Consider the following 18,905-nt stretch of genomic DNA (forward strand, 5'->3'; position numbering starts at 1 on the left):
TACTAATATATTATTAATAAAGATATTAGGGACAGTTAATAAAAATATGAAGGGGTAGTTCTGGTCGCAAAGACCCTGTCCCTTAGGCCCTGGGGGTCTGAGCCACCCTCCCATCTTATCAGGACTCAGGCTCCAGTGCTCACCGCCCTCGGTCTCTAGAGTGCGTGGGTTTCCTGCAGCACTGTGTGACTACGGGGGAGGGGCTGGGTCCTAGCACTCGGTCGCAACTGCCAGTGCGGGTCCAGTGGGGTCAGGGGGAACCAGAGGGCAGAGAGGGCGGTGGGAGCTCCACAGCCACCTGCTTCGAGCTCCAGAATCTTGTCTCTGTGCCCTCATCCCTCCCTATCCCTCTGACAAGTGCTTGTCCTGCCTCCGGTCCTGGTCCCACAGCTGGCCTCTAGCCCCTGTCGTGAAGATCATCCTAAGCTGGCTCTTGGCCTGGGCATTGTTTGTTGGCGGCGTCGTAACTAAGTGCCACCACCTGGGACGCTTTGGTATTGGCGAAAGGTATTGTCGCTCATAGTTCTGGAGTCCGGAAGCCCACAGTCAAGGTGTAGGCAGGGTCGGCTCCTTCTGAGGGGTGGGGGGGAAGGTCTGTCTCAGACCTCTCTCTTTGGCTTGTGGCTGGCTGTCCCCTTCCTGTGTCTTCACATCCTCTGCCCTCTATGTGTGTCTGTGTGCAGATTTTCCCCCTTGTAAGACTCCAGTCATGGGGCGCCTGGGTGGCTCCGTCATTTAAGCGTCTGACTTCAACTCAGGTCATGATCTCACAGTTCGTGGGTTCGAGCCCCGTGTCAGGCTCTGTGCTCATAGCTCAGAGCCTGGAGACGAGACTGCTTTGGATTGTGACTCTCTCTCTCTGCCTCCCCCACCTTCTCTCTCTCTCCAAAATAAACATTAAAACAATTTTTTTTAAAAAGACACCAGTCCTACTGGATTGGGCCTCACCCTAATGGCCTCATCTTAATTTGATTACCTCTGTAAAGGTAGAGGTAATCTTTAGATTTAGAAATTTAGAAATTTAGAAATAAGGTAGAGGTAATCTTTAGATTTAGAAATCTTTAGAAATTTAGAAATAAGGTCACTTTTGGAGGTCCTGGGGGTTAGGACTGCAAACTGTGTATTTGGGGAGAGGGGGACACAGCTCAAGCCCTCGCAGAGTGTTGGAGAGATTTGTGTTGCAGTTGAAGTAGCTGGGTGTGGGATCGCGCTCCAGGGGTGTCCCAGTTCTGGTTTGTCATTTCTTTTCTGTCTTAGCCTCATTCCTGACTGTGACTGTGCAGGGGTCATCCCTTCCTGTCCCGGCCTTTCACCCGGTTCCATTGTGAGATGGGAAGCGGGAGACACCTTCCGGTGCATAGGTCTGAATTCGAGGGGACGCCGCGGGATTTCACCTGCCTGCAGCTCTGCCCCATCTTTGACAGCTTTGAACAATGACACAGTGAAGGATCTGAGATCAGCCCGTGTCTGACCCTCCAGGACCCAAGCTTGCAAAGGCGATCATATTCTTGAGTCACAGTCCAGGTCAACCTTGGATTTAAAGCGGAACTTGGGGGCGCCTGGGTGGCCTAGTCGATTGGGTGTCTGACACTTGGTTTTGGCTCAGGTCATAATCTCATGGTTTCATGAGTTCGAGCCCCACATCCGGCTCTGCACTGACAGCATGGATCTTGCTTGAGATTCTCTCTCTCTCCCTCTCTCCTTACCCCTCCCCTGCTCGTTTTCTCTCTCAAAATAAATACAAAATTTAAAAATATTTTTATTTTTATTTATCTTTTTAAATATTTTATTTATTTTTGAGAGAGAGATAGAGACAGTATGAGCAGGGGAGGGTCAGAGAGAGAGGGAGAGAGGGAGAATCCCAAGCAGGCTCCATACTCAGCATGGAGCCCGATGTGGGACTCAATCCCACAACCATGACCCGAGCCGATATCAAGAGCCAGACACTTAACCAATTAAGCTACCCAGGCGCTCTGCAAATCGTATATTTTTTTTAAGATTTTATTTTTAAGTGGTCTCTACATCCATCGTGGGGCTTGAACTCACAACTCCCAGATCAAAGTAGCACGCTTCACCAACCAAGTCAGCCAGCCACACCCTTGGAAATGGTGTTTAAAAATATATATTTCACTTTCCAGGTGTTCATTGCTAATATCTGGAAATATTTAAGAATATGTAATACAGAATAATACAGAATATTTAGATTTTATTAGCATGGATATAGATTTCACTCTTGGGCTGGTTTAGCCCTACTCATATGACATGACTTTTCTGGAGTCTCTATTGAATGTCTTGTATGTTCAAGAAGATCTCTCTACCCTGGTTTATTGGAATTTGAATGCTCTTCCTTTCTGTGTGAGCTTTGAACGTTTTTCCACATATAGCTCCCTGCAAGGTTTTTAAGTTTGTATCAGAATTCACAAACCTAGATAAAGGACTTCCTACTGTCCCCCCCTCCCCCCCACCATTCTGAAGTAAATTGCCTGTATGTATCTGTTGCTTAGCCCTAGTCAGGGAGCATGGCGTTTTTATTTGTGTGTTTATAGCGTTTTAGTGTGTTTTAGCGTTTTAGTGCGTTTTCATTTTTGGTGTTGTAAAGATAGTACCAACCCACTTCTATATAAAGGAACACAAAAGGAGACATTCAGAGTTAGTGTGGGTTTAAAACTTTATTCACTGATAGGGGCGCCTGGGTGGCTCAGTCGGTTAAGCATCCGACTTCGGCTCAGTTCATGATCTCACGGTTCGTAGGTTCGAGCCCCGCGTCGGACTCTGTGATGACGGCTAGCTCAGAGCCTGGAGTCTGTTTCAGATTCTGTCTCTCCCTCTCTCTCTGATCCTCCCCTGCACATGCTGTCTCTCTTTCTCAGAAATAAATAAAAAACATTTAAAAAATTAAAAAAAAATACAACCTTGCTCCCAACTCTTCCTCTATCCTTTGTGTTTCCCTGGATCCAACCTTACCATTGTAAGCAGCAGTTTCTTTAATAAATTCTGCTCAGGGGCTCTTGGGTGGCTCAGTCGGTTAAGCAACCGACTTTGGCTCAAGTCATGATCTCACGGTTTGTGAGTTCAAGCCCTGTGTCATGCTCTCTGCTGACAGCTCTGAGCCTAGAGCCTGCTTCAGATTCTGTGTCTCCCTCTCTCTGCACTTCCCTGCTCATTCTCTTGTCTCTCGATGTCTCTCAAAAATAAATAAATGTTAAAAAATTTAAAAAAATTCTGCTCAAATCACCCAAGTTGGGGGTGTACGGTCCATTTCCTGCTGAGACCGTAACCGATTCAACAATCAGCAGGATCAGGAAACAAAACCACTTTCTGGGAGTGGGATGGAGCGCAGGTAAGGCCAGTCCTGGGGTCATTTCACAGTTGCTCAAATGATCACAGTGGTGGCAGTGACAGAGGCGGAAAGTGCAGTATAGGGGGATGTGGTGGCCGTGGCACCGTTGCGGCGACAACGGTGAATGTGTTGGTGCTGGCGTCAGTCGGTGCCTTTGGATGATCCCAGAGAGCAAAGGGGGAGCAACCTGAAGATGAGCATGTCCAACGGGAAAAGTGATGGACAGGCAGGAAGCTCCCTTGGCAGGGTGTCCCTCCCTGCTCGGCACCCCTCCGCGGCTCCCTGGCCTCAGGAGACAGGTGACCCCTCGGTCTGGCTTCGCAGGTGCTTGACCAGCCCCGGGCCCCCACCCCTAGCCATTCCCAGGGTCGTTCCTGCCTCCTTGACCTTGACCCCGCACTGCTGTTCCTTCTGCTTAGAATGGCTCTCCCTTCGTTGCCCACACCCACCTCATCTACCCGGAAAATTTGTAATCACCCCAGTTCCAGCTTCACCCCATCTGCTTGATGAGCCCTTCTCAGCTAGACTCTTCTTTTTTCTAAGTTTATTTATTGTGAGAGAGAAAGAGAGAGAGTGAGCACGGGGGTGGGGGGTGGCGGAGAGAAGAGGAGACAGAACCCCAAGCAGGCTTTGTGCCATCAGTGCAGGGCCCGATGCGGGGCTCAAAATCACAAACTGTGAGATCACAACCTGAGCTGAGATCAAGAGTCAGAGGCTTAACCGACTGCACCCCCCAGGCGCCCCCCAGGCGCACCCTTCTTGACCCTTCTGGAAAACAGCAGGCTTGCTCTTTTCTCCAGGGCTTTCACATGCTGCCCCCTCACCTGTTAATACCCTTTATTCCTCTGCCAGTAAACTGCAGCTTATCTTTTGAGATACAGCTCATGAGTTCCCTCCTCTGTGAAGCCCTCCGTAACACTCCCCCCTCCCAGAACATCAGTAGCTTCCTCCTCTGAGCTCCCCCAGACCCCCTTCGCCACAGCCTATGACCACTGTGTTTCTGATGCCTCCCCTCCGCCTGCAGGCCCTTTAGGGCCAGGACGGGGTCTGAGTCCTCTGGGGTCTTCAGGGAGACCTTGGATTCCTGCATGAACTCACTTCCCATCCTGAGTCAGCCCCTGTGCACTGAGGCTGGACACCTTGGTGTCGGTGACATCTGGGCCCTGTCCGCAAGGCTCCCAGTCGAGCCAGAGAGATCTGAGCACAGAGAGGAATGCTGGCTCAACTCTTGGGGCACCTGCATGTTTGGGGGGGTGGCGGTGCTCAGAACTGAGGGGTGCGCAGTCTCTTGTAGCAGTCATCGGGACACACGTGCATGGAGAGGCCGGGGCCTCCCCTGGGCTCCGTGATGCGGGCCTCCCGTCCCACTGCCTGGGGTCAGCCCACCGTACAGACCTGCCCGTAAACCCGGGCTGTTCTATCCCTTCTCTGTGAACAGATCACAGAAGAGCCTCATGAGCCCACAGGTGCGAGTGGAGGGGGAGGCGGCAGACGCAGGTACCCTGGGCGTCTGCGCCCACCTGCTGAGGCGCTCACCTGTGCCCTCCGGCCTGTGAGAGCCCGTTCCCATTCGCACCTTTCTCCTGGATGGTGGCTGGGGCCGTGTGTGGCTGGGGTCGCGGTTTGGTAGCTCAGACACCACCCAGCACGTGATGTGCAGTGCAGGTCACAATGCCCTTGGTGTCCCGTAGGCCAGTAGTCAGACTCCCCGGGGACACAGTAATAAGCCAGAAGCTGCTTTAAAACCAGAGGATAGTTATTCGCAAAAGGAGATATACATACCTTTGCTCCAAAACCCCGAGTTTCTCACTTATCATCCTCTTATCTCTCTCTTTTTTTTTTAATATTTTTATTTATTTCTAGGAGAGAGAGAGACAGTGTGAGCAGGGGAGGGTCAGAGAGAGAGGGAGATACAGACTCTGAAAAAGGCTCCAGGCTCTGAGCTGGCAGTCAGCACAGAGCCAGAAACGGGGCACAAACCCAAAAACAGAGAGATAATGACCTAAGCGAAAGTCAGAAGCTTAACCGACTAAGCCACCCAGGCGCCCCTCATCCTCTTATCTCTTTATGTCGCAGAAACTTTTCAATGACATTGGGTCTGTTGGGTCATATGACTTTCATTCAAGTCCCTCCCTACTCTAGGATATACTCAAAACTGGCAGTCTTGTGGGTTCTCTCAAAAGTGAGTAAGAGTAACACGTCAAAATATGCTACACTTCCGCCCCCCCCCCCCCCAATCTTAAGGGATCTACGTTTGTTCTAAAGGCGGCCATGTAAGGTGTAGCATGTTGTTTCAGAAGGAACACAGCAGTCACTCTCATCTGGTTTCAGTTACCCGCCACAAGCTGTGGTCTGGAAACAGATGATCCCCCTTCTGACCCAGGGTCAGAGGTCGGTACTAGCTTAACACTGTGTCTGAGTCCCCTGACTCATCACGCGGGCATATTATCATCTCACATCATCACACAAGGAAGGGCGAGCCCAGTACAGGAAGATATTTTGAGGAGACCACCTGCACATAACTTCTGTTACAGCATATGGTTATGATAGCTCCATTTAAACATGAGTCATTGTTGTTCATCTCTATTGCACCTCATTTATAAATTAAACTTTAGTGTGGGGGCACCCGGGCGGCTCAGTCGGTGGGGTATCCGACTCTTGATTTCGGCTCAGGTCGTGATCTCATGGTTCGTGGGTTCGAGCCCCGTGTTGGGCTCCAGGCTGACAGCGCAGAGCCTGCTAGAGATTCTCTCTCTCTCTGCACCCTTCTCCTCCCTCAAAATAAATCAATAAACTTAAAAAAAATTAAACTTCAGTATAGGTATGTATGGATAGGAAGGAAAGAGTATATAGAGAGCTTGGAACTACCGTGCATTCGGGCATCCAGGGGGGCTTTGGAATGAATCCTCCGCAGATTACAGGGGGGCTACTGTTTGGGGACGTGCCCGGGACCTATGGGGCCCTAGGGTTTACACCAATATGATGGGTGGGGTTGCTGGACGTGGCGCCATTTATCTCCCACCCTCTGGCGTACACTTGTCTTGTTTACTGAATCATCAAGGATGCTTGCTACTTCTGTTCACTGTGTCTGATTCCGTAACACAAATCCATCCACAAAGTGAGTGAGTGTGATGTTCTGGAGCAAATCAGATGATCACGGTCCCTCTGAACTATATTACAGGACAGAGCAGGAGAGATGACCTCCTTCGTGGCAGGGATTAACGGCCACCCAGAGCCATCGTCCACATAATCCCTGCAAGATCTGAGCGTTTACTTGCCTTTGACCAGTGCCCCGCTCCCCGCTCCCCCAGATACGTGGCCTCCAGTCTTACTGGCACAGGGAAATGGTCACTGTCTACACCCATGGTTGCATTGCAGGGTCCTTCTCAAGTGGACCCAGCCTCCCCCTTCATTCATGAAGTCCCAGATCTATGAACAACCTGTGAGGTGAAGATAATCATCACCCTTATTGTACAGAAGAGGATGAAGCAATTGGGAGAGGGGAAGTGAGCGGCCCAAGGCTACACAATCAGGCAGCAACAAGATCCGGGGTAGCAAACAGAGTTTCACACACCCGAAACTGTAAGCCTTTTTGCTAAATAGCACCACGCCCAGCCTTGCATTTGCTACTGGAAATACACAAGACTCCCAGGAAGGTTGCCTTCATATCCTGACTCGATCCTACCTTGCCAGGCCCCTGCCAGCTTGCCGCTCTCGACACCCATCACCTCCTCCTTGCTCCAGCCTAGCCACCTGCTTTCTTTTGAATCCTGTGTAAGCTGGGGTGGGCCCACCCCAGGGCCTTTGCACCTGCTCTTGCCGCTGCCTGGAATGCCTTTCCCGCATGTCTTCCATGGCAAGCTCTTTCTTTTCATCCTGCTCTCAGCTCACAGGCCACCTCCTCCTGGAGGGCTTCCCTGGTCCCAGTTCATTCACTTAACTTTCCCGTCACATCGTCTTCCCCTGCCCAGCACCCAGCACCATTGTTTTTTTGTTTTTGTTTTTGTTTTGTGCTCATGTGTTTGCTCTGTGTCTGTCTCTCTCCATCTGATGTGAGCTCAGCAGAAGCTGGGCCTCATTCTTGTTGTTTTTCCTGAATCCCCAGCAACTGGGATGGGGCCTGGCACAGAGTCCAGCTTCAGTAAATATTTGTTGACCAAAAGCAAGACATCGAATTGACTACGTGGGACCCTACGTGCCTCTTTGCCCACCCTTCCTTCTCTTCCCCCAGAAACACAGCTTCACGGGGGCGCCTGGGTGGCTCAGTCGGGTAAGGGCCCAACTTCAGCTCAGGTCGTGGTCTCACAGTTTGTGAGTTTGAGTCCTACGTTGGGCTCTCCACTCTCCGCGTGGAGCCCACTTCGGATCCTCTGTCTCCCTCGCTCTCTGCCCCTCCCCTGGCCATGCACCTCTCCAGAGGGCGCCATTATTCCCACAGCAACAATGTGACTCATTGGGAAGGGGATGGGGTTTCTATGGTGCACACCTGTACAGACGTGGTGATGGCTCTGCTGCCATCTTTCACCGGGCATTCATTCATTCATTCATTCGCCTAGCCTATCAATATTTATTGAACACTCACTATATGCCCTGTTTGTAGTCTCGATGCACTGGGAGATGGGGAAATGTGGCTCTGCCCTTGCGGCAAAGTTTAAACTTGCAATGCAAACAGTGAAATAGAATGTATGAAGATGTCAAAAATAAACACAGTCGCAAGTTACACGTTCATCTCTTTCTCCTCTGCTACTGCTCCCCCCACTTTCCTCTTCCTCATACCCCGCCCCCCACCGTCAGTTGGATCGCCCTTATTCTTCCCCAGCCCCCTCCTGCCCAGTGTGCTAGAGCTGGTTTGTATAGACTTGCAAAAGCCTATTGTTAAATATTTCAGAATGTTGCCAGCCGGTTGTCAAATGACTGGTAGCTTGAAATCAAACATGGCAGGACTATTTATACCACAGAAACAGGCCAACGTTGGGGCGCCTGGTGGCTCAGTTAGTTGTGTAGGACTCTTGATTTCGTCTCCAGTTGTGATCCCAGGGTCGTGGGATTGAGCCTCGCATTGAGCTCCCCGTGGAGCCTGGTTGGGGTTCTGTCTCTCTCTCCTTCTATCCCCTCTCCTTTACTCATACTCTCTCTTTCTCTCTCTAAAATTTAAAAAAAAAGAGAGATACATTAAAAAAAAAAGAAATAGGTCAATGTCACAAGGCACAGTGTTGATGCCGTTTTCCTGAATAGCTGCATTTCCAGCACATTCCCTGTCCCCTTCTCTCTCTGGCAAAGAAACTTGGCTTTGTCAATGTCAAGGAATATCCTGTCTTGGACAGAGATTTACTTTCTGCTGCAGCCCCTCCCCTCGCCATACTTCAGCGCCCAGGCCGGTGGCGGGGAGGTGGAGACTATGGGGCCTGGATTGCCAGGAGTGGGGAGAACAGAGGGACAGAAATGCATGAGGGAAAGTCGTGATGAAGGGAATAAAAAAGTAAGCAACAGAAGAAAGAAGTGAGAAGCAAGAATCAGAGGTGGGCAGAGGTTGAAGCAGAGAGTAGCCAACAGCCACCCAACAATGTCCTCACAGGCACTTGGGCTATTTCCCCACCTGGGGCCAGGTCTCCGTGAGGAAACTGCCTTCCCCAACTACCCTGAAACAGGGTGGGGGTGGGCAGCCTTAGAACCGGGCTCAGGAGGAAAGAGGGCTGAGTGGCTGGACCAGCTGGGCCTGGGGGCCCGGATGTTTCTGACTGCTGGGGGCCAGGGTGTCTGGACCCCTGGGTCCTGGGAAGGAGGGAGGACCCGGATATCTTACCCAGTGAGATTCAGAGGGTGGCCCAGGACCTCCTGTATCAAGGCCGTCCCTCCCGCCCTTTCCTGGCGGCCCCGTGTGGGGAGATATAAAAGGGCTGGGCTCCCAGGAGAGAGAGAAGGAGCCAGAGCTGCAGCTGTCCTGACCATGAGTCCTGCGCTGCAGCTGGCTCTCCTGGGCGCCACCCTCATGTTGCTCCGTGAGTGAGGACCCTGACCTGGGAGGGAGTTTTCCTGAAGGATGGACTCAAGTGGATTTTTCTTCTCATCTCAGGAGCGCAGAACCTGACCTGTCAGAGCGGGACACTTGAGCTCCTGAGTAATGTATCGGAGATGCCCCCTCGATGGATGGCTAAACACGAGGTGTGCGAGAAGGGCTGGGGCTGCCAAGAAACGCTGATCCTTGTTGACAACGGTGAGAAGAGCCCCAGGGGCCCCAGGCCTGACTCCCACCCTTCCCTGGGAGAGACATCCCTCCCTGCCCAGTACAACTGTGTTGTGTAGGGACTCAGCCACGGAGCTGTCCCCTCCTCAGCGGGAATAGCCCCTGGGGCGCCCAGCCTCTTACCCCACCCAGACTACCATCAGACCCTCCCTCAGACCCAGGGGTCCAGGCCCCCAGCCCCTCCTCCCTCAAGCCCAGGGGTCCAGGCCCCCAGCCCCTCCTCCCTCAGACCCAGGGGTCCTGGCCCCCAGCCCCTCCTCCCTCAGACCCAGGGGTCCAGGCTCAGCGTCCTTCTCCCTCAGACCCAGGGGTCCAGGCTCAGCGTCCTCCTCCCTCAGACCCAGGAGGCCAGGCCCCCAGCCCCTCCTCCCTCAGACCCAGGGGTCCTGACCCCCAGCCCCTCCTCCCTCAGACCCAGGAGGCCAGGCCCCCAGCCTCTCCTCCCTCAGACCCAGGAGTCCAGGGCCTGCCTCTCTCTCTTGGCACAGGACCCCAAGTGTACATAGTATTCAACAAGGGCTGCACCCCGGTGGTGGATCAGGATGCCCGCATCACGGAGCACAGGGCAGGCCCTGGCCTCTCTGTCCTCTCCTACACCCACGTGTGTCGCCACCAGGACAACTGCAACAACCTGTCCACCACCCTCCCGCTCTGGACCCCGCCCTCCATCATAGGTGCGGGGTTGTGGGGGGCGGGGAGGCGGGGACCGGGAGGAACAGGGGGCGTGGGAGGGCAGCAGGGCTGAGGGGCGGAAGCCAGCAGAGAGGGACCGTCCATTTAGCTCCCTCCTCCCTCCCTCCTCCCTGTCCACTCCCCGTGGGGCTCCCTCCCTCAGCACCCCTTCTTCCATCGGTCAGGAACAGCAAACCACACTCATTTCCTGGTGGCCAAGCACCTCTCGTGGCCTCCACCTGGCACCTGCTCCTAGCTCCTTCTTTTTTCTTTTTCCATTTAGACTTTGGTCCACTCACGTTTTATTTAGGGTTTTTTTTTTTTTTTTTTTAGTCTAGTTGACACACAACCTGACTTTAGTTTTGGCCACGCAACACAGGGATTGGACGGCTCTGTGCCTCACGCTGTGCCCACGGTAAAGGTCACTCTCATCTGTCACCATACATGACGATTACAGTGCCATCCCCTATATTCCTGTCCCTGCCCGGTATCACCCGTCAGGTGTGGGGCGACGTTTTGTGTTTCTCTACTCTTTGGAATCATTTGTGAACGTAGATATCTAGGGTCCTTGGACCCTTTAGTGGAAGCTGGGGGTGAACCCACCGGTTCCTCCCAGGACACCCCTCCCCCATCACACCCCCTCCCGTGCTCGGGCCCAGGCACCCCTCCAGGGTTCTCCGGTTCCTTCCCTCCCTTGCTCTCTCCCCTACCTCCTGCCCCTGATTCCACCCCCCCCCCCCCCCCCGTGCCTGCAGACAGGAACCTAGGAGGGCACATTGGTGGGGGATGGGGAGGCCGCTCCTCCGGACCAGCAAAGCCAGGGTGGAGAGTAGACCCCTATCCCAATCCAGAGCCCTCCTCTGTCCCCTCCCCAGGGCCGGGCTCCCTGCGGTGTCCAGTCTGCTTGTCCATAGACGACTGCAAGTCTGCGAAAGAGCTGACCTGCCCGGCCGGCAGCACGCACTGCTACCAAGGCTCAATACAGTTCAGGGGAGGTGAGCCAGGCAGGAGGTCCCCCCGGGGCAAGGGACGTGGGACGCTGAACCTGGGGGGGGAGGGGCCTGAAGACCAAGGTCTGGGACCTGAGGAAGGTGGGCCTGCCCGCCCCCCAGCTGCGCCCTCCCTCACCCCCTGCCCGCCCCTGTCCACAGGGGGCATCTTCACCATCCTGAGAGTCCAAGGATGCATGTCCCAAGCAGGCTGCAACATGCTTAAGGGGACTCGGGAAATCGGGTCTATCGTTGTGCGTGAGGACTGCAGCCCTAAGGGTGAGTGTCAGGATGGAAGCGCAGCTTTGGGCGCCAGGACCCACTAGTAATCTAAATGTTTGGTTTTGGTTTTGGTTTGTTTTGGGTTGGTTTTTTTGTTTTTTGTTTTTTGGGTTTTTGTTTTGTTTGTTTTTTTTGAGAGAGAGAGAGAGACAGAGCATGAGCAGGGCAGGGGCAGAGAGAGAGGGAGACACAGAATCCAAAGGAAGCTCCAGGCTTTGACCTGTCAGCACAGAGCCCGATGCAGGGCTCGAACTCACAAACCGTGAGATCACGACCTGAGCCCAAGTCAGCAGCTTAACCCACTAAGCCACCCAGGCGCCCCTCTAAGTGTTTATTAAGGCTAGATTGTATGGGCCTTTGGAGTCAAAGTTTAAGGACTAGGGATTTCATTCTGAGAGGGGAGGGGACCTTTTGGAGTCTTCTGAGCAGAGGAGCAACTTGAATGGACTTTCCCCTTAGAGGCCCCGCCCGCGTGCTGGGGAAGGTGGTGGTGGGGCTGGGGAACCAGGGAGGAGCAGGTGAGAGCGAGAGGTCCTGGCCCGGGTGGAAGCAGTGGAAACGGTGAGAAGCCATCAGGTCCCGGAGGTACTTTGCAGCTTGAGCCACAGGACTCCTGATGGGTGCAACCCAAGAGAAAGGCAGTTGTCAAGAACGACACCAGTGGTTTTACTGGAGCAGCTGTCATGGGCCAAGAAGGGCAGGGGGGAGCTGGAGAAGCGGGACCAGGCTCGAGCAGCAGCAGAGTGCGATCTGGCCACGTGCGGCAGGAAGATGAGCACGCCTCCCTCGTGGGTTTGCGGCAAAGGGCACGCGTGTGTGCCTCACCGCCCTGGGGTTTCACAGGACACATCCCTGCTGGCCACGTGAGGGCCAAAGAGAAGGTCTAGGCTCGCGGTATTCCAACGGACTCCTGAGGGCGGGGGGGCTAAGGTAGCCCAGGATCATCACCTGCCCAAGGAGCCAGAACCCCCGGGGTTCTGAGCTCAGCCGTGCCACTTACCTGTGTGGTGGGACATGGGGCAAGCTACCTAACAAGGCTTCTGCCTGTTTCCCATCTTTTTAAATTTTATTTAATGATTAATGTATTTTTGAGAGCGGGGGAGGGGCAGAGGATGAGGAGAGCGGGAATCCCAAGCAGGTTCCATGATGTCAGCGCGGAGCTCGACGCAGGGCTCGATCCCACAAACCGTGAGATCGTGCCCTGAGCCAAACCCAAGAGACAGACACTTAACTGACTGAGCCACCCAGGCGCGCACTGTTTCCCACCTTGACAATGGGGTGGCGGTGGCTGGTGGTGGCTGTGAGGAGCCTCTGAGGTGATCCAGCTGAGGGGAGCTCGTGGCATGTGGCCAACGCTCAGGACGCGCCAGGCATTTTGAGTCTTTTGCTCTGCAACGTAGGGTTTCTCGGTTAAAAGAAATCTATGGGGGGCAGACTGCCCTCCTCATCCAGGTGAGGGCCCTGAGTGCCAGAGAGGGAAGCCGAGTGTGACTCAGGTCAAGGAAGAGCCCTTGACCTTGTGCCCAAAGGGAGCAATAGCCTTCCTCAAGGACTGTTGGGAAAGGGTCCTGAAGGTGTTCAGGAGAAGAACAGGGATTGGACTCTGACCTTCGAGGTCCCTCCTAGATCTAAGCTTGAGGGACTCTGCCAGAGTCACCTGGAGAATGGCTTGGGAATTCACGGGACCTGGAGGGAAGGATGTGGTGGACTCCCTGGCTTACACAGTCCCTACTGACTCCTTCTCCCCAGCTTCTCTGATCTGTGAAAAGGGGGTCAACACATACAGATCTCGAGGCCTGTCTCAGATGCCCATCAATTGGAACTCAACTACGAACAAGATTTGTGACCCCGAGGAGGTGTGTCAGGAGACAGTGCTGCTGGTAGACGCAGGTGTGTGGGCCGCACCCGAGGGCAAGACCCCTGCTCAGGGTCCCAAGTCGCCCTATCCTGGGTCCTGTCCCCCAACTTCTTGCCTGGTTCCCCACACACTCAAGGCCTTCCTTCCTCTTTCTGCGCCTGGGTTCCTCCTTCTGGAAATGGGGGTAAAGTGACGGCAGATACTACGTCCCTTGCTGCCTCGTGAGAGTCCACGTGAGGGAGACTGAGAACAGAGCAGGCACAGAGTAACCTCATGGATCGCACTTGAGATTTATTGAGTGCCTGCTGTGTGCCAGGCACCGCTTGAGGCACTGTGGACCTGGCATCATGTCACCTTCCTCCAGCATCACATGCCAGTGGGCGGGCGGGGGGGAGGGCAGTGAAAAACACAGACGAAACGGAGTAAGGTATGGGAGTGAAGCTAAGCGGGAAAAGGAGGCAGGGAAGGCTGGGTGAAGGTCGCCATTTGAAAACACGTGCCCTCGGGAGGCTGTACGGAGCAGGGGACATTTGAGGAAGAATGGAGAGGCCACTGAGCTGGGTCTGGCCCCAGCCTTCAGCCTTCACCCCACACTCTGTGCGCCCTGTAATGAGGCACCTGCACTCACCCTCCCCCTACCTGCTGAGCAGCAGGGAGCCCCTGGCTCATCAGAGTCCCCCCGACCCCCCAGCCCAGCTTCTGCTCTCTCTCCCCCCTCAGGACAGAGCTCAATCATAGTGGGGAGCAAAGACTGCACCAAGGGCAGGATGCAAGATGGCTCGACAGTCTCCATATACTCAGGGCCCCCCGGAGTGCTGGTCGCCTCCTACGCCCATTTCTGCTCCTCCAACAGGTGCAACAGAGCCAGAAATACCAGTGTCCTACTGAACTCTCTCCCTCATCCAGGTATGGAATCCCAGGGGGGTGGAGCGCAGGGACTGGGGTCACAGAGACTCTGGGGATCGGCGAAGGTGGCTGCAGCTGGAAGCAGAGCTGTGTACCCCAACCTTCTCTCTGCTTTCCAGCGGCCCCTGCCCCGGGAGACGTGCAGTGTCCCATCTGTGTGCAGGCCTTGCAGCCCTGCCCAGAAAACCTGGAAAACGTCACCTGCCCTAACGGCACGACTCACTGTTATAGCGGTTTCATTAGGCTCTCCGGAGGTGAGGGCTGTCGGCCAGGTGCCAAGCGCGCAGGGTCAATCCACTAGGTTCTGAGCTGGGAGGATACTTGAGGCCCTGACTCGTGGGTTTGAGGGTGGAGGGGCCTGGGAACTTGGGTGTCTGCCTCTGTGGGAGGAGGAGCAGACTAAGCCCGATCTCCTGGTCTGAGGGGGGCTGGGATTCGTGGGTCTTAGGAATTTAAGTGCGCTGTCCTTTGAAACCTCTCTGACTCAATCTTCCCTCTCCAGGTGGGGTCAGCTCTAAAATATATATTCAGGGCTGCATGACTCAAGCTTCCAGCTCCTTATTGAATCGTACACAGAAAATCGGGATCTTCTCTGTGGCTGAGAACTCGGAGGAACCGTTTGAACCCCTTCTCCAAGACAGGGCTGTCTCCACCCCCTTCCTGGCTTGGGTGGTGGGACTTGGGTTATCCCTAGCCCTCTGGTGTGGGATGCCTCTCTCCTGACCCCATTTCCCGAGGATTCTTAACTCCTTGCCGATTCCCTAAACCAAACCTTCGTAACCAAACAGCCTTGGACGTTGAGTGGTTTCCTTGTGCTCTCCATGAATGATCACCCCCGACGCACCCACAGACCTGATGACCCGATAGCAACATAAGGGAGCAGCTGGGAGTGGCTGAACTTGCCCTCTGAGAGAGTCAAGCAGTGGCCACCTGTGTCTGACAATAAAGGCATCGTCCTTTCCCTGAATGCTGGGGTTTCTCCGTGACAGGGGAGGGCAGGACATGCAGAGGCCTCATATGAGAGGGACAGGAGTCTGTTGAGTGACTCACCATCTCAGGCCCTTCCTTCACTGGTCTGCTGCATGGGCCCCATTCCAGACTGAGTGGTAGCGGAGGCATCCAGGTGTTCCGGCCAAAGGTATCTGGGCATCGCCGTGACCCGGGATGAGCCATTGCGCTACAACCCAAGAGGCTTCTCTCTGAGCAGTCAGGGCCTCGGCACAAAGGGGGCTCATTCCACCTGCCGAACTTGACTTAGGGTTTGTGCAGAGTAGAGAAACAAAAGCCTGGTGCAGTTTCCTGGGTGTCTGTTGTCATCCTGAGCCCCAAGAAGGGCAAGGTGAAGTCATTACCATTCCTAGAATCTGTAGGGAGAAGGGCAGGTAAGGGGAAGTTTAGAGAGGGCTGCCTGGTAGGCGCTCTGATCTCAGGCTGAAAAACCACCCACAGGGCTCCTGAATGGCTCAGTCGGTTAAGCAACCGACTTCGGCTCAGGTCATCATCTCACGGTTCGTGAGTTCGAGCCCTGCATCGGGCTCTGAGCTGTCAGCTCAGAGCCTGGAGCCTGCTTCAGATTCTGGGCCTCCCTTTGTCTCTGTCCGTTCCCTGCTCATGCTGTCTCTCTCTCTCTCAAAAATGAATAAACAGTAAAAAAAAAAAAAAAAAAAAAAAAAAAAAAAAAAAAAAAAAAAAAAAAAAAGCCACCCAGATCACACTGTAGAGAGGCAGCTGAGGAATTACCACCCCAGCCTTACTCAGTGTCCTCCCTCTGGTCTCCTGTTAGGAGCTCCTATCGACGAACCCAGCTGGGAGGCAGGAGGTCCCATAGATCTGCCCCCCACCCCAGGCAAAGCCCAGAGCGAGGGGAAAAGGGGAGAGGGAATCTGGGGAAGCAAGCCAAGTGTCCAGCCCAGTCTGCCCTCTTCACATCCACCCCATTCCTTTGTCCGGACCAAAACCAGAGTCCTCAATGCAGAAGACACACAATTCTCATCCATTACTTAATCACAGGAAAGTGGTGTCCTAATGACCGTGAGTTGGACTCTCCCAATGGTAGGCAGCTGTTTTTTGAAATACCGTGGGGAGAGGAAGATAGGGGGAGAGGATCATGTAAAACAAAGCTGCAAAGGTCATGGATGCGCAGCAGGTGGTAGTCAGAAGTGCCTTCTTCCCCCACGCAGTCCATATCCTCTTAAACCTGCCAAAGCCTAGTTGAAACATTGCTATGACACAAATCTTCATTCTTACGAGACATGGGTGTCTGATGATCTTATTTTCATTGGCTGTCTACGGTCTTCCATTGACCAGGGCCACTGGCCACTGAAATTTGAGGTTGTCATCCGGTTTCCACCCTCTGGTGGTCAGGTCCCATCTGGCGATCAGCAGAATGACCCTGCCTTCTGTTACAGCGGTGTGGGAAAGCACAAAATGGCAAGGCTGCAGTTGTGACTTCCAGTTGATTAGAATGACAGTGGGTTCCTCACCCACATCAATCCCAAGGCCACAGAGACCAGAAGCAAGAATTCTTTTTTTTTTTTTAAGGTTGTTTCTTTTGAGAGAGAGACCATGCAAGTGGGGAAGGGACAGAGAGAGAATCCCAAGCACCACCAGTGCAGAGCATGATGCGGGGCTCGAACTCACAAACTGTGAGATCATGACCTAAGCCGAAGTCACACACTTAACTGACTGAGCCACCCAGGCACCCCACAAGAATTCTTTAAGTGGGTCATCCGGCGCACTAGTGGGAGGAGCTCTCCCTCATTCTGATCTTGTTTCATGGAACCCTGCATGCTGGCTGTGGAGGGTGTCACACGATAGACTGAACACTGGTTTGAGACACCCATTCCTGATAGATGGCAGGGTACTGTCTCTCACTGGCATCCTCATAAGCCATTGTAGGCCATTCCATCATTCTGATGAGCCACGCATCTCTGTGTAGTGAGGCACCTGGGAAGGTCGTTGAGCTCCATAGTTGTAAGTCAGTTACCTCACTACCTCATGGGGTACTGTAGACATTTTCTAAGTTCCCAGATGGCATGGCTGGCGGAAGCACTGAGTACAAGAAGGCAAATGGGAACCCATGGTATGTGTCAATCCTATAAGGATAGAGCTTAGTCCTCTCCACGATGGGGTGTGTCCTATATAGTCCTGCTGTAGAATGACACCATAATGGGCTTCACATTGGCCTCTGTCTCTGTTGGTTTGGACACTGAGTACAGTCAACACCCAGGTCGGCCTTGCGGAGAGTTAGCCATTTGTGGTAACCGTGTGGAGCTTCCGCCCCGCGCATGTGGCCGTTCCTCAGTGCATGCATTCTGGCGGGCATCAGCATGGGTCATGAAGATTTGCACTCTGTGTCTATCCCCAGAGGACAATCCACATATCTTCCCCAGTATCCCTTTTATCTTTCTCTTCTTTTCTTTTTATATATATACACCTTTATTCTTTCCAAGTCCTTAACTAGGTGGCTCATACGGCTCTGTGCACAAGCGGACCTAAGGACATCCCTCTGTCCCGTAAGGTGGAGCCTTGAAGTTTTGCCGCCTAAAGGGCTTCCCTGCATCTCTCTTTCAGGGCCACATGGGTGCAGTGCTAAGCCAGCATCTACTCACTGCGTGGCACCAGCCCGTCACACAGATCCACCTATAAACCTGGTCTGTTATTTCTCTTCTCTGTAGACAGATCACAGGAAATATCCATAAGCCTGTAGGTGAAGGTGGAGGGAGGAGCATCAGGAGCAGAGGCCATGGGCATCTGAGCCATCTGCCCAGGTGTATGCCTTTGCCTTCTATTAGTGCTTGAGTCTAATCTCATACCTGCCTTTCCCACGGATGATGGATATGGCTGTGCACGTCCAATGTCATGGCTTGGTAGTTTTCATCCAGTCTGTGTTGTGAAGTTCAGGTCACAACGTCCTTGGCGTGCATGGCCAGGTGACTTTGTCAGTTTGGCCTTCTACACAGCAAAATACCATTGCTTATCAACAACAGGCGCTCATTTCTCACAGTTTTGGAGGCTGCAAGTCCAAGATCAAGGTGCTTGCATGGTTCTGGTGGGGCCCTCTTGTGGGCTGCAGACGATAGATTTCTCACTGTGTCTTCACATGGCTGAAGGAGAGCTAACCAGTTTAGGCTGCTTCCTATGAGGGCACTGTGATGGTTGATTTTATCTTCAACTTGACTGGGCTAAGGGATGTCCACATAGCTGGTAAAATGTTATTTCTAGGTGCTTCTGTGAGGCTGTTTCCAGAAGGGATTATTGCTTGAATTGATGTGAGGGAGCCTCTTCCAATAGGTTGAGGGCCTGAATAGAAGAAAAAGGTAGAGGAAGAAGGGGCATCCAGCTTTTCCTACCCTTATTTATCAGCCCTCCTGCTCTCTGGCTTTCGGATTTGGACTGGGGATTTAGACTGTTGGTTCCCTAGCTCTTAGGCCTGAGGTTTGGGTTGGAATAACACCACCTGGCGCCCTGGGCCTCCAGCTTGCAGCTGGCAGATCATGGGAGTTCTGTGCCTCCTTAATTGCATGAACCAATTCCTCATAATAAGTCTCTTTCTATCTCTCTCTGTGTAGACTCCATTAGTTTTGTTTCTCTGGAGAACCCTAATACAGGCAC

At 53.4% G+C, this 18,905-nt stretch overlaps 1 protein-coding gene across 6 annotated transcripts in view; it reads left to right on the forward strand.

The window, feature by feature from the left end:
- The window catches only part of LYPD3 (LY6/PLAUR domain containing 3), a 60,044-nt gene extending 44,786 nt beyond the window's left edge, over nucleotides 1-15,258 (forward strand). For 2 of the 6 annotated variants that reach the window (XM_039246424.1, XM_039246432.1), the window contains 8 exons: nucleotides 9,414-9,554; nucleotides 10,073-10,258; nucleotides 11,132-11,251; nucleotides 11,408-11,524; nucleotides 13,277-13,417; nucleotides 14,106-14,291; nucleotides 14,411-14,545; nucleotides 14,794-15,258. In XM_039246424.1, the coding sequence (XP_039102355.1) occupies nucleotides 9,473-9,554; nucleotides 10,073-10,258; nucleotides 11,132-11,251; nucleotides 11,408-11,524; nucleotides 13,277-13,417; nucleotides 14,106-14,291; nucleotides 14,411-14,545; nucleotides 14,794-15,014 (1,188 nt within the window). In that variant the 5' untranslated portion in view covers nucleotides 9,414-9,472 and the 3' untranslated portion in view covers nucleotides 15,015-15,258. The remainder of the gene's footprint in view (nucleotides 1-9,413; nucleotides 9,555-10,072; nucleotides 10,259-11,131; nucleotides 11,252-11,407; nucleotides 11,525-13,276; nucleotides 13,418-14,105; nucleotides 14,292-14,410; nucleotides 14,546-14,793) is intronic. The other 4 variants (XM_039246467.1, XM_039246441.1, XM_039246450.1 and 1 more) reach the window with 4 other exon arrangements.
- The last annotated feature ends 3,647 nt before the right edge of the window (nucleotides 15,259-18,905 follow it).

Source organism: Hyaena hyaena, unplaced genomic scaffold (genome assembly GCF_003009895.1).
Source record: "Hyaena hyaena isolate Hyena2069 unplaced genomic scaffold, ASM300989v1 scaffold_9, whole genome shotgun sequence".
Lineage (NCBI taxonomy): Eukaryota > Metazoa > Chordata > Mammalia > Carnivora > Hyaenidae > Hyaena > Hyaena hyaena.